Source organism: Prosopis cineraria, unplaced genomic scaffold (genome assembly GCF_029017545.1).
Source record: "Prosopis cineraria cultivar Desert tree isolate PC_DT_omini unplaced genomic scaffold, ASM2901754v1 PC12, whole genome shotgun sequence".
Classification (NCBI taxonomy): Eukaryota; Viridiplantae; Streptophyta; class Magnoliopsida; order Fabales; family Fabaceae; genus Prosopis; species Prosopis cineraria.
Window position 1 is genome coordinate 7785231 of NW_026555343.1, and position 18393 is coordinate 7803623.

General features: G+C 34.4%; 2 protein-coding genes across 2 annotated transcripts; one reads left to right on the forward strand and one right to left on the reverse strand.

The window, feature by feature from the left end:
- The first annotated feature begins 6841 nt into the window (after positions 1-6841).
- On the forward strand, positions 6842-12742 carry LOC129287777 (formin-like protein 1). Its single transcript, XM_054924017.1, has 4 exons — positions 6842-9780; positions 9906-10105; positions 10692-10936; positions 11600-12742. The coding sequence occupies exons 1-4, from the start codon at positions 7208-7210 to the stop codon at positions 12425-12427; spliced, it is 3846 nt and encodes a 1281-aa protein (XP_054779992.1). The 5' UTR covers positions 6842-7207; the 3' UTR covers positions 12428-12742.
- A 1037-nt stretch (positions 12743-13779) lies between these two features.
- Positions 13780-17965, reverse strand: LOC129287778 (acyl-coenzyme A thioesterase 2, chloroplastic-like). The gene is made up of 5 exons (XM_054924019.1): positions 17098-17965; positions 15899-16076; positions 15054-15523; positions 14419-14547; positions 13780-14298 (listed from the first exon to the last, which is right to left on the reverse strand). The coding sequence occupies exons 1-5, from the start codon at positions 17626-17628 to the stop codon at positions 14152-14154; spliced, it is 1455 nt and encodes a 484-aa protein (XP_054779994.1). The 5' UTR covers positions 17629-17965; the 3' UTR covers positions 13780-14151.
- Between the last annotated feature and the right edge of the window lie 428 nt (positions 17966-18393).

Sequence of the window (18393 nt, forward strand, 5' to 3'; positions counted from 1 at the left end):
GGAGCAAAATTATCCTTTCATCATAGGCTCAATATCTTCTTCATTATTTGTTAATATAGAACAACAATGGGGTCTATACAATGATAGCAAAGATGTTCTAAACTATTTTAATCATCTGATGTAAGACAAATGAGATGAAAGTAATAGTAATAGTGATAGTGACTAAGCTTTATTTTAGTGGTGAAATAGTGGCAAAATGAGCCAAATGCCTTGTTGTCACTATGCTTTAGCCTCATAATTTTTTCATGTCACAAATAATGAAAAAGATAATAAGTCTTTGGTAGAAGAGTGATTTTGTTACTAAAAGTTTGTTTAGGGGGTACATTGTCTTACTTTTCAATATAAGGTGCCATTGGATCTTTGAAAAAAAGTTTGGGGAGGAAAAATGAAGTTTAATGGTTATATTAAATGAAAGATATTTGTTTATGTTTATATTTTTCTTTTAAAAATTAAGTTCGTAAAATATTATTATTAAACTTCAATGTTAAGCGTAATTTTATTTCAAATTATAAGATAAATTAGGACGATGGGAGTAATATTGAAAATTAAATTAATCCATTTAATTTAATGGATAAATGGATACTATCTTAATTGAATGAATGAAATGTTCTATTCATAACTAGTCTTGCCACATTTTAAATAAAATTTTGACTATCAGCTCTTGAATCAATTATTAATTTTTTTTGAATTAAATATATATTAGGTTTGTCTTTCTTTAAAAATAACTTAAGCCAAATTGATAAAACTTACGTTAATTTGTATACTTTCAATCAATTCTTCAATTAATCAATGTGAATATATTTTAATATCAGTGTCTTTGCCAACTCAACAATATAAAGTGATATAGGAGAAGAGAATAACAGAATATATTTTTTTTAAAAAAAAGAGAAGGAATATTTATATTTATGAAAATTTTTCCTCAAAAATTTTATTTTCCATTTTTCCTCTTTATTCGAATGAAGGGTAAAAAAAAAAAGATTTATTCATTTGGAGCTTAAAATCTAAAAATTATTAATAATGTTAAATGCTAGTGTTGAATATTGCTAAAACATTAAATTAAAGTACTTGTATTAAAATTTTGAATCTGCGAAATTATTTGATACATATGGTAATTACGATTAAGATTAAAACTATAATATTACAATTTTGAATTACTAGATGCCTAAAAACACTATATCTCTCATGCACAGATACAGGCATATAGATCTCAGAGATGTGATTCATGGGGTCTACAAACATATGAGTTGGAAGCATTATTTTTATGCCACGATGAACACGAGTTAGACAACAAACTCTTCTTAATTCTTATTTCTATTAGAGTTGTATGGTATGTCAATTCAAAAGATTAGAAATTTGAGATATTCTTTGAATATTACTTTGGTCATCTGAATCCTTTTCTTTTCCCTTTTCTATCAATTCTAACTCAAATTTTGTAGTTTTTTTTAGACAATTAATTAATTTCTAATGAAAATTGGGCCAATATATAATTTCATGCAAGCAACAAATAACTGATGTATATAATTTCTTTCAGCTAAGTTTTTATTGTAGTTTTGATATATTTAAATTTAATTTTAGTATCCCATGTTGTTTTTTTGGTTCTAGGAAAAACTTCAATGTTATGAGAATTGAACTAGATTAGTTGGTTTGATCGGTTGAATTAGAAACTGATCCCAAGTTTAGTCTGACTATGACAAAAAAAAAAATTTAGTTTGAAAACCAGACACGAATAGGTGGCAAATTGGTTGAACTAGTTCTCTTATCAGTTTTTTTTTTAAAAAATTAATTATCTATACCTAATAAACAATGAAAAAGGAAGAAAAGTGAACAAGTATGTATGTAATATATACATATTTTAAAGTTATAAATTATAAAATATGTATATATATTTTGAATCAAAAGGAGAGAATATTAATGGATATTACCTTTTTTAATTCATATCATTTTGTTTGAAATTTAAAAATTCATTCTTAATTATTACTATATATAACTATTTCTTTTTATTTTAGGCATATATTTTTAAAATATATTAATCTATCAATGACTTATTGGACCATAGTTTGACCATTAAATCATGAATTAAAGTCCCAACCGATTCAATAACTTGTTCAATTTTTCTTAACATTATTCACAACTGGATCAAAATGTAACTAGATTAAATAAAAACAAGTGAAGACTAATTATAATACGTTAGTAGAAAGGCAATACAACAAAAAGAGAAACTGACAAAACAAAATAGGGGTCAAGGGTTTAACAACCAACCCAAATGGGGCACTATCACTTTGAGAAATACTTAACTAATAATCCACAGACTGCTAAGAAACAAGATGCATGGAACCAAGCAATATAACTAGTAAAAAAAAATTGTATTAGTTTAATAAGATATTTCATGCTTGAGTTCTAAAAATTTAGTAATATTAACGATAGAGCTTCCATCTGAAATGATCTAATCTTGGCTCGATCTGGATTAGTCTGACTCCTATTAAATTCCCTCAATTCAATATAGATGCATTTAGAATACCGGATACTCCACGCCAAGGAAAAAAGAAACCTCCACAATGGAGCATCCCTACAAAAGAAGAAAGGCCAAGTCCACAAGCTCTATGTATGATTTGATTGCTTACAACCAAAATGGTTCCAAACTTTATTATGAAGTATCAACCACAGCTAGCCAGTACTCTAGGCCACTTCAAAAGTGTGTATACAGAATTTAAAACAATTTCTCTTAGTAGAATCCATATTAAATGATGCTTGATTTTATGACGATATATGCTCATTGCTAGAGCAGAATCAATTCAGATGATAGGCCACCAAAATTCAGTCATTATTAAGTATAGATTAATTACCCATCTTACAAATCATAGAGTATTTATTAAGTGTACTCTCTTTGTTAGTTAGTTAATTTAAGGCAAACTTAACTACATGTTTAGTAAGAAACTATAGTTACATATTTGAAATTGTTTAAAAAATATGTAACTTTTCTATGTTGTCTCTCTCTCTCTCTCTCTCTTTACTATCAATAAACATAATAAATTGTTTTATAGGAATTCACATGAAAATAAATAAATAAAGGATAAAATTGAAAAAAAGTATGAGATACTACATAGTTTTAGCTTATATAAATACTAAGGAAGAATAGTTTTGAGAATCTGTTTGAAAATTGTTTTAGCCTAGGCCCTGTTTGAAAACTTGTTTTGAGAACAATTTTCTATTCTCTAGAACAAGAAAACAAAAAAATTTGTTTGGTAATATATTTTTAAAAAGTGTTTTAAAAAGTAAAAAAATAATATATTATTTTTGAGAACAGAAAAATGAAAACAACTTTTAAATATTTTGTGATTATTGTTCCGAAAAATAAAAAAGAATAAAAAAAATATATTTTTATTATTTTTTTATTTTGAAAACATGTTCTATAAAATATCAGTTCTCAAAATAATAAAATAAAAATACTTTCAAATAGTTTCTAATTCTTTTTTTTTTTTCTTTCAAAATTTGCCTCACATCAAGAAGTCAAGGGAGTATGTTATTACAAACGGTCAAATTTAAATAAATAAATTTACTTGAAAGGTCTTTTGCAAATTATTCATTCAAAATAGGAAGAATAACATTTAAAGTTCTCTCAGGAATTTATCATAATAAAGGCCCATCAATTTTGTATCGAATATTATTTTATAAAAATACATATATGTTATTATTAAAAATTGAACTTTAACTCGTTACATTTTTAAGAAAAACTTAACAAAAATTACAAGTTAAAGTATAGTTTTTTTATATATAGTGAAGGTTTAGCCTTTGATAATATAACATATATGTGATTTTATAATATAACATTCAATACAAAACTAATAAGCTTTTGTTGCAATATTTTAACCCTGAAATGTCATTTTCTCTTTAGAATATGTTTAATTTCATGTGGGCATCCCTCTAAAATACATTGAATAGAAATTGAAAAATAAAAGAAAGAAAGAATACAAATTCTTTAAGGGAGAATTTTAGCTCAATATCTTTGAAGAGACTTAATTTTAGGTGGGTCTAAAAAATTTAAAATTTCAGTTTAGTTTAGGGAAGAAAAGTCAAAAGAACTTCACTAGTAAAAAAAATTAAAATACCCTTCAACTTGTAGAATTACTAATTATTAATTTTCTTACTCTATTTATTAATTTATGAATATGAGTTGTAAATTATATGAATTGACATGTCAATAATTATATAAAACTTAACATTAATTTTTTAATTACAAGAAGCAATATTAGTTGTTAAATTAGAAATTTTATTTATTAATTTACTAACATCAAATATAAATTATTGTAATTATTGTAATTTATAATTGATGTTAGTAAATTAATGAATAAAGTTAGTAAATTAATAATTAATGTTACTGATTGTCTGATAAAAGGATATAATTTACAAGTGATATTAATAAATTAATAATATAATAAAATAATAAATAATTAGTGATTCTATTTTAATATTTTTATTGATGAAGTTTTTTTATTTTTTTTAATTGAACTAAATTTAAAAAAATTTTTAAACCCACATAAATTTAAGTGTTTGCAAAGCTACCGAACTGAAATTCTTCCATCTATTTATATTCACTAGGTATAGCACTAGCATAGGTCTTGACAAAGAGTTTTTTTTACGGACACGTTGATCACACGCCAACATTATTGACCACGTAGCTGAGATGTGTACCATTCAAAGGTGCCGTCAACTCTGTTATTTCTTCATATCTCCTCCCACTTTCCAACAAAAGCTAAATTTATTATTTAATGTGGTTAAAAGCTAAATTCACCTCAAAATCCTGCTTTTTGCCTGCCAATTGTCTCTTCCTTTTTTTTGTTTGGTAGAATTTTTTACTTTTTGTGGTGCTACACATTATGTCTAAGAAAAATCTATAATCTATATCTATATCTATAATAAAACCTAATTTCGGTAAATTATGCATGAAGGTAATATATTGATTTTCTTAGCAATGGTTAGAGAGATTAGACTGAATGGATAACGAAGGCTCAACGGTTATTCAACAGAAGCAAATTACACTTTTGGAGTAAAAACAAGAAAACATATAATCGCATTTGGTAACGGACATTATTGTTTTGTAAGTTTCTCCAAGATAGATTTCATTAATTAGTCAATATTATCATCGTCCTATGTTTGAAAAATACTACTCCTAAATTTGCATGTTAATACTATATGGTGATAAAATCAGCTGCATTCTTATCTATAATTATTATGTCTTTGCTAGTTTCTATGTTATGTGATGGCCACTATAACTAATTCATTTCTTCAACTTGTCCATTAGCATGCTTTTAACATTTAACGTTAAACTTAATCATAGAGTCTATAACCTTTTTATTGATCATTGCTTGTTCCTATTCATAAACTTGAACAACACGATAATCCATCTCCAAATTAAACTTAACGAAGACAAATTGACTTGAGTGTTAACTAGATAAGAAATCCATAAAGTCATATGTACATAATAACCTTTAATTTATTAAGGGTAAAGGGATAATAAATTGACCCTTAAATTATATGCCCCCTCTTGGTTTAAAAATTAATCGAATCTCATCTCTCAATAAAATAGTTACCTACTTTTAAATTAACTTTATCTTTTTACATTTATCCCTATTATATACTCTATAATAAATATAAGATCACTATTAATAGGGATATTTTTAAAAAAAGACAATGATTACACCTTAAAAGGCTAAAAATACTTTACATTTTTAAACATCCAACTTCTCAAAAAATATCTTATATTTTTGAACTAAGGGAGTATATATTTCTAGGATTGTTGGGAATCCTAAACTTATTTTTCATATAATATTTTTTCTTTAATTTTAGAAAATAATGTAATGTAACCTCTATTATTAATTGACTATATAATGATAAAAATATCTCAAAAATTATAGAAAAGGTAAAAAATTAAAATAAATAACTCAAAAATTAAAGACAAAGATAAAAAATTATAAAAATATATATATAAAATTTTATTGGTTATTTTTTGTAATTTTTGAGATATATTTTTATATTTTTTAGTTAATTTTAAATTTTTGTGTAATTTAAAAAAAAAACCCATGAGTCACAATAGGCAGAGTCAGAGTATCTTGTAAAGTGAAAACACAGGTCCCAGAAAAAATATTCCTCAGAGTCTAGTGTTACTTGTAGCCTAAGTTAAAATATTACTTCCTCCATTTAAAACATTTTTTTAATTAAATCTTACCTTTTAAGATAGTTATATATTTTTAAATTAATTTTATCTTTTTATATTTATCTTTATTAAATACCTTATAATAAATATAAAGTTACTATCAATAGGAACACTTTTAAAAAAAATAATAATTATGTTTTAAAATATTAAAAATACCTTATATTTTTTCAACATGTAACTGTTTAAAAAATGTCTTATATTTTTTAACGAAGGGAATATTTATTTAAGTTATATTTGTAGGGTGCTTGAACATTTTTATGATTTTTGTGCTCATCTTTGTTCTGTCATCCTTACTAGATGCTGAAAAAATTATTAAATATTGGAAGATTTTGTTTTTAAAAGCATGGATTTTTAATAAAATAAAATGTAAAACTTATTCAATTTTTATACAATTAATAAAATTTAAGATTTTCTGAAGTTCAGGAAAAATAATGACTTATATACGACGGAGTAGAATAGTAAGCGTGGGGAGCATTAAGGGGACAAATATGAGGATTTGACTAAAGCATAAATGAGAGTGAGATGTTAAATTAAATTGACTGTATCTGAAGTAAGTGCTGGGAAATTGACAAAAGAGGAAGAAGGAAGGAAATGGATGATGGATCGGAGCATCATAGAGGAAAGCATTATACAGAGTCTCTGTTCTGAAATCCTAATAATGGCGTAATCCGCGACCAGCAGAATCTTAGCTGGATACATCCATTTGCCTTTCTCCCTTAATTTACTCTCTCTCTCTCTCTCACAGCTTTTTTTTTTTTTTCCCTCTGATTCGACCTTTTCACAGTCTCTCTCTCCCCTCCTCTGTTCTCCCTGTGACTCTCTCTCTTTCTCACTCCTTCATCACTGTGTCTGTGTGCGCGCGTCTCTCTCTCTCTCTCTCTCTGTCTCTCCCCGTCCCATTACTGCATTATCCTCTCTCTTCTCTTTTCTTCGCCTCTTAGTTCTTGCCCATCCTTCTTCATTCTCACAAAGAGAGAGACACGCATACACACTACAATGCGTTCCTTCTTCACGATTTTCTTCTTCTTCCTCCTCCTTTTGACCTGCCTGCCTCTGATTCTCTGTTTAAAACCCGTTCTTTCTCCAGGACGGAGGATCCTGCATGAGCCATTTCAGCCTTTGGGTTCTCCTCCTCCTTCTCCGCCTCCAATCTCTCCTCCTCCTTCACCCCCAGCGCCGCCCAACGCTAAATACCCCTTTTCCACTACTACCCCTAATCAATCTCCGTTTTTCCCTACCTACCCTTCACCTCCTCCGCCTCCTTCTCCGGCTTCTTTTGCTTCCTTCCCCGCCAATATCTCATCTCTCATACTCCCGCACGCATCCAAATCTAAATCCTCTTCCGGGAAACTGCTCGGAGTTGCCATTGGTGCTGTCGTCTGTGCTGTTCTTGTCGCTGGCATTTCTGCTTTTGTTTACTGTCGGCGGAGGAGGAAGCAGTACTCTGCGGACGAGAAGACTCTCAGATCCGATAGTAGTCTCCGGCTGTTCCCTCCCAATGCTGAATCTGGTAATGGAGGTCGAAAGGTGAGGCACACCTCTTCAACTAGCTCCGAGTTTCTTTATCTCGGTACCATTGTTAATCCGAGGGGTGTCGAGGATCGTTCTGGTTCGCGCGCCAACGATGGTGGTCACGATGGACGTAGTGGCGGTGGCGGAGGAGGAAGTGGGGGTGGTGCTGCTGCTGTGGACCCTCGGAAAATGGACTCGCCGGAGCTCCGTCCGCTTCCGCCTCTTGTGCGGCTAGGTTCGAGACAGCAATATGGAGCGGCTCGTGATGATGCGGGTTCCGCTACGGCGGACGATGAGGAAGAGGAATTCTACTCGCCCAAAGGATCTCTGGGTGGTCAAGAGAGTTCAAATGGCACTGGATCAGGTTCTCGTAGAGTGTATGCGGCGATTGCGGGAGAGAATTTTATGGGTGGCAGCAGTGAATCGAGTTCTAGTTCGTATTCTTCTTCCACTTCGGGCTCACCGGGTCGGTCACATTCGATTAGCCTATCACCGCCGGCGAGCTTGAGCCCCAAAAGATCGCAGCCGAAATCACCGGAAGCTACAGTGGTGGACAGCTCTCCTCTGCTGCCATCATCCCCACCGCTACCACAGCCACCACTGCCTGCTCAACCCCAGACTGAAGCGCACACAGGCGAGGGATCTTTACGCTCATCGTCAGAGAGAAGCCAGTTTTCTTTATCTCCAGTACGCAATCAGCATGTGCAATCTTCTTCAATGTCTTCATTATCTTCAACACCAGAGATAGCTTCTGGACGAGATGGTCAGTCTCCATTGCTGTCTCCGCTCTCGTTATCACCAAATAGAGCTTCTGGGAAGAACCCAGGCGGGGCAGCGAGAGCAACAAGCGTCACATTTGAAAATGTTCGGTCTTCTTCCTCGTCTCCTGTTTCTTCATCGCCCGAGAGATGTGTTGAGAAAAAATCAGATGCGCCCGAGAGGCATGATGAGAAATTTTCTCATTCGTCACCAAGATTTCCGGATGCACCAATAGATAGAAATGCGGACAAAATTTCATTTGGATCACCAAGATTATCCACTACCTCGCCGGAAAGGGATGTGGAGAAAATTTCATGTGCGCCATCAAGATTATCAGCTGCATCACCGCAGAGAAATTCTGGGAAAACTTCCTGCGAGTCTTCAAGATTATCCACTGCATCATGTGAGGGAGACGCGGAAGCAGTATTATGTGCATCATCAAGATTATCCGATGCATCACCGGCGAGAAACGGGGAGAAGATCTTATGTGCGTCACCTAGATTATCCAGTGCTTCGAATCATAGCGAGAAGTCTCTGTCGTCTTCTTCAGCTTTCTCTCTGCCATCATCACCTGAAAAAGTGGTTGAGCACGGTTTGGATCACTCTCCAAGTCTATCAAATGTTTCAGATCGGTATAGGCAATCTCCTATGCCGACCCTGCTTTCATCACCAGAAAGAGAATTGAACAACACTTCAGATGATTCTCCTACAGTTGAAAATGTTGTGGATCAAAACAGAGATTCTCCAGTTCTTGCTTCTCTTCCACCTCCGCAACCACAGCGAAAACACTGGGAGATTCCCATCCTCACATCCCTTTTTGGCCAAACAGCAAGAGGAGATAAAGTTTTGGATCAAAATGCGGAATCTCCAGTTCCTGCTACACCACCACAGCGGAAACATTGGGAGATTCCAGTTTTCTCAACACCCATTGCTCAGCCCAGAGTTTCTCCCGCTCCCCCTCCTCCTCCACCACCACCGCCTCCTCCTCCACCTCCACCTCCAGCTCAGCCACCCCACCAACGAATACGGAAACAATGGGATGTTCCATCTCCTTCGACACCCACTGATCAGCCAGTTTCTAGGCCGCCAGAACTGATACCACCTTCCAGGCCTTTTGTGGTGACAAATCCAACAACTGATGTGTCTCCAGTTGAGTTGCCTCCAAATTCTCAGCAACAAAATTTGGGGATAAATGAGGAGACTCCAAAACCAAAGTTGAAGCCGTTGCATTGGGATAAAGTTAGAGCTAGTTCTGATCGTGAAATGGTGTGGGATCAGTTGAGGTCAAGCTCTTTTAAGTAAGATACTCAACACTGACTATGTTCTTTTATGGTTATGAGCATTATTAGTAGTTGAGCTTTCATATGTTTAATTTATATGGTCATTTTTCTTGGATTGAATGCATTGAATTGGTTGGGTGCAGAGTAAACGAGGAAATGATTGAGACATTGTTTGTTGTCAATACACCAAATCCAAAACCAAAGGATACTACACCAAGATCAGTTCTTCCCCCGCCAAAACAGGAGGACAGGGTACTTGATCCTAAAAAGTCACAAAATATTGCAATTTTACTGAGGGCACTAAACGTGACTGTTGAAGAAGTTTGTGAAGCTCTAGTAGAAGGTATTTTCCATATAATGTATTAAACTTAATTCCTACATTGATTCCTGAACTTTATTCCTGGCGCTTGGTGATTTTGCTGACATATGCCAACTTAATATTTCTTTGGTTTTTTTTTTTTTTTTGTTTTCTCAAGTGAGGTTCAAGGCTTATTAACTTGTAGGGAGATTTCTGTGTGTGTCGTTACTGCTTATCGTGGGATGAATCTTGCTATCGTGTCATTTTTTAGGAAAGCCACATAAATATAAATGTAAACATTTATGCAGTGTCGGGCAATCATGTGTGTTTTAGTCATAAATCCCCCCTTTTGGTTACAGTTTAATTGATTTGTAGTGTTTTCACTTTTCGTGATAGTTTGGGGATGGGAGGGTTTACATGTCATGTTTCAGATTCTGTATATTAAATTTGTAATAAGGTGTCATTTCTCTTCCATAAATATGGTTTTATGTAGCTTTAGCTTGAAGTAGATGGATTCTAGTCCTTTTGCATGACAACTAGGTTGCTGGCAATAGTTTCACCGGCAACCTTCCTGATTCTATTGAGATACTGAAATCTGAACATACAACCATAAAAATCTACCTTTGTACAGGTAGTGCCGATACAATTGGAACAGAACTACTCGAAAGCTTGTTAAAGATGGCGCCAAGCAAAGAAGAAGAACGTAAACTGAAGGAACATAAAGATGACTCACCAACCAAACTTGGTCCTGCAGAGAAATTCTTGAAGGCTGTGCTTGATGTACCATTTGCGTTCAAAAGGGTGGAAGCCATGCTTTACATGGCTAATTTTGAGTCTGAAGTTGAGTATCTCAGGAAGTCGTTTGAAACTCTGGAGGTAACCATTCTCTCCGACTTTTTCTTTTTCAATTTACTGTGTCTGCATTATTTGCATCACATCACATCTTGTGGTGTCAAAGTGAAATTGTAGATATGGTTAACCTATTTCTTGAAAGATCAATACATTCTTATTGGTTTTGATTGTCGTTCAACATGAAATGTGGTTAGAATATTATCTAACATTCAATCTGAGGTGACACGAGAAAAAAGTTGCAATAATTGCAGTGAATAATAGATTGTTGTGTGATGGAGACAAGCCCTGGGACCTTATGTGCATCCTTTACCTTTTTTAACCCTCAAAGTTAGTGGAATCCAGAAAGTGATTTTAATGGTGGAAATTGATCATAAAAATAATAGAAAGGATTAGAAAGCCTTGAATTATGAGTACAACTGGCATGATAAACATTGTAAAAATAAAAGAGAAATGAGAATCCTTTCATTGGCACACCTGCGCACGTGCGCACATATCAAATGCACCACGACATACTAGCTGACACCTCCCTAGCTTACCGGTATTTTCCGTGTGATGCTGCTTATCCTTGTTTTCTCAGAACATGCCATTCAGATTTTAATAATCATATGCCCCTTTTTACCCTCCATGACCCCCTCTTGCACAAGTCAAAAGATGAAACATAGTTTTCCTATGGCACCCAATTTGCAGGCTGCCTGTGAGGAGCTGCGCAACAGTAGAATGTTCTTGAAACTTCTAGAGGCTGTGCTCAAAACTGGGAACCGTATGAATGTGGGGACAAACCGTGGCGATGCACATGCCTTTAAGCTTGATACGCTTCTCAAGCTTGTTGATGTTAAAGGCGCCGATGGGAAGACCACCCTACTGCATTTTGTTGTACAGGAAATTATAAGAACTGAGGGTGCTCGTCTCTCGAGTACTTCACAAACTTCAAACTCCTCTTCGAGCGAAGATGCCAAGTGTAGGAGGCTTGGTCTACAAGTCGTTTCGAGCCTGAGTTCAGAGCTAGCAAACGTAAAGAAGGCTGCTGCTATGGATTCTGAGGTTCTCAATGGTGATGTCTCCAAACTTTCTAAAGGAATTTCTTACATAAAAGAGGTGGTGAAACTAAACAAAGCGACAAAGCAAGATGAAAGTGGTAACAAATTTACAGAATCAATGAACAAATTTATGATGATGGCTGAGGAGGAGATCCTGAAGATTCAAGCCCAAGAAAGTGTTGCTCTTTCCTTAGTGAAGGAGATTACAGAGTATTTCCATGGTAACTTGGCAAAGGAAGAAGCTCATCCATTCAGAATCTTCATGGTGGTGAGAGATTTCTTATCGGTTCTTGACCGAGTCTGCAAAGAAGTCGGTTTAATAAACGAGAGGACCATGGTTAGTTCTGCCCATAGATTCCCAGTTCCAGTAAACCCCCTCCTTCCGCAACCCCTAAACCCTATGCTTCCACAACCCCTACCTGGATTATATGGAAAGAGACATTACAGCTCTTCAGATGATGACAGTCCTTCTCCATAGCTACAAGGTTCTTATCTTATCCCTGAGGTTCATGGCTGCATCTTTTGTAGAAACAACCTGGTACCAGGTGTTTTTGACTGGTGGGAGCGTGTATGGTCTGCTCAAAATGATGCAACTCTTTTTGGTTCTCTGTTTAAAAATTGTAAAAATCCATGTAAAAGATTTGAGTTATGTTATATATAAGATTATATGTAGAGTAGAAGCTGTTTTTTATTTTTTTGGAAGAATAAGTTTGCCATGCTATATGAATAGGATGTGCATTGTTAGATTATAACTTATAACCATGTGTATAAAGCTATTCAATAGTTCTATCAATCATTTTTCATTTGGGAAGCCATTGGATACAGAGTGAAGGTAATGGGCTTGTGAGGCCATTCCATGCATGGCATGTTATGGCTAATTTGGCAAGGGAAAGAGGATGATGAATTGTATTTGATCTTCTATTTTTCCCCGGGTATTAGCCAGCAATAACGGATCTGCATTCATTTATATTTTGTTTACGAATTTCAAAAATAAAATTTTAGCGGTTTAAATTTAGGGGAAATTATTTATATTTGTAGGGTTTCTACTTTCTAATACTGTTCCAAGAGGAATAAAAAAATGGATTTGTAACTAATTTGTCTCGAGTGAGTGATGTGATAGATTTAAAAATTTAAATTTAAATTGACTCTTAAAATTTTATATCCAAGTTGTATAGGAATAAAAAAGATATTGATTATCAATATTTTGAAGCATTCACTAATACACAGCATCCTTTAGTTAAATTCTGAAGTAAGAAAGAAAAACAACTATAAAAAAAGGATACATTCTTGATTGACAGGTTTGAGGGATGGTTCATCTAACCAAAACTTATGTGGGCCCTCCAATTTAATTATTTATTTTTTATTGACAACTATATATATACACTTTGACCAACTGATTGCAAACTACTTGGTAATTTTTTTTAAGATAGATCTGATCGCATTTTACTTTAATCTGTTGAACCAACATGTGGGAGCCTCTCCAACAACACATCTTTCCTGGGCTTTGTTTAAAATTATAAAAAGGGTTTAAACGTTTTCTTTGGCAACGTGTCAAATCAAAGATTAAATTAAGGATACGAAAAAACTAGTTAAAACGTTTTTCTTTGTAAATGTTACAAGTAGCGAAACATACAATTTTCCTTCTTGAAGTAAATGCTAATTACAACTTTACTACATCAATTTTACCCTGTAAAAAAATATCCCTATTTCCTTTGAAAAAACCGCACATTAATTTATTGAAGTATAAATGATCCTTCTCTGAATCATTGCAAGCTATCAGAATCCATGCGCTCTATGATGATCTAGTGGCATTTAAAATCACACGACCAATGGGAAGACAGTCTGTTCATCTATGATCATCAATGCAGATAACATTGTCTTGGCAACCTAAAGAATAAAGATTCATATGCAAGTTTTCAGAGTACAAGTTCCCAATTACGCAATCCAATGACAGATTTTGTGCCATTAATTAGCTCCATTGGTATTGAGTGGAAAATGTTACAAAATAACCCACACTTGGGCTCCAAAATACATCATGGACCATGGTAAAATAAGTACCTTAAATTACAACTTAGTTATAACTTTACCTCCATTTTCTTTGAAAAAGCTACAGGCATGAAGTTTCTCCTACCTCTTAGCATGTGGAGTTTTACCTGCAAATTCCTGCTTATTCCACCTAAGTATAAATGACCCTTCTCTGAGTCATTGCAAATTATCAGCATCCATGCGCTCTAATATCAAACGAGCTTCTTCTTCTGTTGCTGGTACTACCTTTCTAAGTTTCAAGCCATTTTTCATTGCCTTTGCTTCAGGACGTACTGTGAAAGTGAAATGGAAAGTATTTGATACCTGTATCAGACAAAGAAAACAGGGAAGAGAAAAGTTGTTATTTTTTTCAATGGCTTGGACGCAAGAAGAATTAATCTACGATTTAATTTTATTGTCCAAAGGTAGTTGAGTGAAACTAACTTCGCTAGATTGCAGCTCAGGCCTCGTAACATGTGCAACAACTTCAACATTGATCAGTGGCTGATCTGGATTGTGTAGTTCGGTATAAAGAACACAGGACTTGAAACGCAAGAAATCTCCGACATCCACCTGGTCAATAAATTGTGGTCTTTACGGTTACATGCAAAAAGCTTGATTTTCATTCACATGTACCATTATAGAGATCAAGCAATCAGTTAAAACAACTTACAGCATAAGTTGCATCAGATCACATTTCATGCAAACGAGTTGATAAAAAAGAATAGCGAAGCATTGGCAGGTTCACAATACTGCGAGAACGCGCGCATAAGAACCCATGTAGGCTAGAACCAAAAAGCGCAAAAGTCTAGCCTTTTTCTCTTCCTCTCTCAAGGTTTTCAAACACAAACAACATGCCAACTCAATCATATATGTTCCTTTTCCAGTAACATAGTCGAATTTGATTTGGTTACAATATTTTCAAAGAATATTCCCTGCGTGCTTATGCTATAAAAATGATGCTATAGATGAGCTAATTAAGGGTATGGATTTAACAAATATTGCCATCGGGATTTGCTAATAGTAGTAATTATGGTATTGATATGATGGGAGTATAAAACAAAGGACAAAATACTCACAGGTTTTAAGAAATCAACATGATCAACTTCAAGAAAGCAAGGAACCAATCCAGCAAAAGCATATGCCGTTGAGAAAGCTAATTCAAATGCTCGATGCATTAAAAATCCTCCAAAGATTCGGCCATGGATGTTTCGTTGCTGAGGCTGGCATATCAGAGAGTTCTCGAGGCGGGTATCCCTCAGAAGAATGCTGTCACGATCAGCCAAAGCAGGCATGTCACAGAAAACTCTTCCCTCAGCCAACAGAGCCTTGAGTCTGTTTACATCTCCATTCTCCAAATCTTTCCACTCCCCCTCTCTTCTCCGTTTTTTCAAATTATGTCTTGCCTCACGTTGCTCTAAAAGTAACTTCTCATGTTCAGTTTCAGGTGAAAGTCGATTAACTGGAGCCGCCTTTCCAGTTTTTGAGTCTCGTGCAACAAATATGAAGTTAGCTGTCAGTGCTACTGAGCCTGAATCATCAGAGCTCTCTGCAAGCATTTTATAAATGCTTCTTAGAAATCCAACCACAAAGCAGATACAAAGCAAACAAGATTCAATTTGGTATTTCATATCTATATGAAATAATATAAAATTAATCAATGCAAAAACATAAAATGGGCCTGGCTCAAATACTTCAGCTCACCAGTCAATCAAATCTAAAGCAAAGAGTGTATTTGTCAGAACAAGACTGGTTCAATAGGCAGTTCATTAGTTGAAACAGATGTGTTGGAGTAGGCCATATAACATGGATAGCAAACAAAAAAGTTACCAACAAAACAACACGGTAGCCAATGAGAGACTAGTCTGTTTGAAGTTTTGGCACTGTAAAATTTTTAAAGTTATGTGAGTCAAAAGTAAAGCACCTTCTTTGGACTGAGAGACCACAAGTTGGACCTCAATTGAGGACCGTCCAACCCATATAACAGAACCAACTATTTTGAGATCAATGTCAACACTAATTGGCTTCTTCAGCACAATCTTGTCTACAGAAGCAGTGACCAGTAAAAGTGGCCTTGTTGTGCTATCATCATCAGAGCAGTGCTGTTTATGCAGGAAAATAGAAATTAGTTATGTAAAACTTGGGGCACCGGGCATGCTTAACATGTAGAGCTGATTTTATTTTAGAATCTGGCAAGCCATTTAACACACTGAATCGCTGCAAGCAAAGAGGAAAAAGTTGTCGACCCAAGAATTTCAAGCTGTACCCGGTTCAGAATTCAAATAAATGTTTTCAAGTTTTGTGAATTTGAAGGCACAAGAAACGATTCATTTACTACACACACAACAAATAGATTTTCAACCAGATCCACCACCAATGGCTAAAGCACAGGTCATCCCCATTATCATTCACTTCTACGCTAAAAAAAATCATATCATAAGAAGGAAGGGCCCACATAAGCAATTACAATGAAATGAAAAGTGCTGTTAAGAGGTTAGTTTAATTATTTTTTTATTGGTTTTCTTAAAGTTAGCTGTTAACAGATTAGTTTTATTTAACATCTTATTTTTTAAAAAAAGAATTAAAATTCTAAATACACACACCAAATCCGGATAACTGTGCTGTGTCGCTGCTGCTGCAAAAGAATCTGATTTCCTTCAAATAGTGATAGAAAGAAAAGGAAGACTGATTGTAAAGACAAGAAATTCGGCTCAAACACACTACAATTTTTTTTTTTAAATATCATTCTCATTCCATCTAATCCAAATTCTCAGTTTTAAAGAGCAACAAAGTCTAGAATTTAGATTGGCCAGAAAACAAAGCTTTAGGATTCTGAGGATGGGAAAGATCCTTGGAACTGTGAAAGCAATTCGTAGAAATTCAATATCAGCAAGAACAATTCTTTGGTTATTGCATAAATGTTCGATGAATTCCACACTTCACATCTTGTAACTTACTCGTCTTCTAGTTAAATGCGACAAATTGATCAAAGGGTTTAAACCTTGTAAACTTCTAGGGTTTTCAAAGTTGAAGGATACTTTCAGCGAAGTTGAGCTCCATTGGGCATTTGCATTTCCCCCAAAATTCAGTAAACGACGAAGGGGAGGATTCAAAACCACGTACCTTGACGGAAATAGTTCCAGCTAGGGCGTCAAGATCTTCAAGCAATTTCCCGATTCGAACCTCATTCCATGGATCTCTATACTGTTCTCTGAGAACAAAATCTGACGAGAAGGTATACAGTATACAAGTCCTGCTTTGCGACGGAGTTTTCGTAAGCAACGAGCTCTGCGGAGGCGCGTCTTTCGGCGGGTCAAGCTGTCTCACTAAGATCTTCGACTTGGCTTCCCACAGGGCGGTGGTCACCGGCGAATGGTACATTCCTGGCCACAGAGCAATGGGCTTCCGGTCGCCAGAGGAATCATCGGCTGGAGGCGACGGGAAATTGATCGAAGGAGAGACGAAAGTTGAAGCAACAGGGATTGTACCTTTCACGGAGATCGTGTTCGAAGGAGAAGAGCTCGAATCCATTGTCGTGGAGCTACGCACTTGAAATTCTATTTTTAACCGCAAAAAGGGTTTCGAAGTTCGAGGTTGTCTTCTAAAATCGTGGAATTTGGTCTGAAGTTGTTTTTGACTCGTGACTGACTTCATTCTCGGAGAAAATTATATCTAATGACCCAGATTTTAATTAATCAAACTGATATTTGATGGTTAACACTAAGTAACACCACCAACAAAAGTTCAATTTTTAAAGATCTGAAACATCAACGAACCCGAGAAAGATGTCTAAATCAAGTCTTACAAACTTGAAATCCGTGAAACAAAATTGGAATTTCCGGATAAAGCCATTCATGCGAGCATCCCATCGCTGAGCAAGAACACTCACGGAACGGAAGCGAAGCTCATGCTCATCGATGGCTTCAAAAGTGCAGACATCATCTTCCTCTTCCAGATCATTATGAGGGACGAATCCTCTACAGCCTGAACTCAATCTTTCTGTGCAATACACTTTAAGATCCAAATTCTGAAAATTATAGGACCGCTAACTTTGATCAATTGCAAACAAGTTTTAATCAATGTTTTTATTTATAAGTGATTTTTAATATATTTTATTATATTAAAAAAATTTTAAAACTTTTTAACTTATTTAAAAATTTCATAAGTTTCTAAGATTACCTGGTTAAATATACATTATTTACAATATAAGACTTTGTGCTTGTTTGGAATTTAGTAGATTTAAACTATAATTTGTAGATTTAAAAGTTATTAGGAGTGAAGAAATATATTTGGGTAAGAGAAATTTATAAATGAGGTTTTCTTTTCTAACTATAATTAGACTAAAAGCTAGATGTTTTGCTATTTCATTTAATCACTTAACGTTAATTAAATCTAGGTACCTACAAACTAATTACTCAG

Coding starts and splice junctions, on each gene's coding strand:
- LOC129287777 (XM_054924017.1), top strand. CDS start 7,208: ATGCGTTCCTTCTTCACGATTTTCTTCTTCTTCCTCCTCCTTTTGACC. Junction 9,781..9,905: donor TTGAGGTCAAGCTCTTTTAA/GTAAGATACTCA, acceptor GGTTGGGTGCAG/AGTAAACGAGGAAATGATTG. Junction 10,106..10,691: donor TTGTGAAGCTCTAGTAGAAG/GTATTTTCCATA, acceptor ACCTTTGTACAG/GTAGTGCCGATACAATTGGA.
- LOC129287778 (XM_054924019.1), bottom strand. CDS start 17,628: ATGAAGTCAGTCACGAGTCAAAAACAACTTCAGACCAAATTCCACGAT. Junction 16,077..17,097: donor CTGGAACTATTTCCGTCAAG/GTACGTGGTTTT, acceptor CTGCATAAACAG/CACTGCTCTGATGATGATAG. Junction 15,524..15,898: donor GGTCTCTCAGTCCAAAGAAG/GTGCTTTACTTT, acceptor AAATGCTTGCAG/AGAGCTCTGATGATTCAGGC.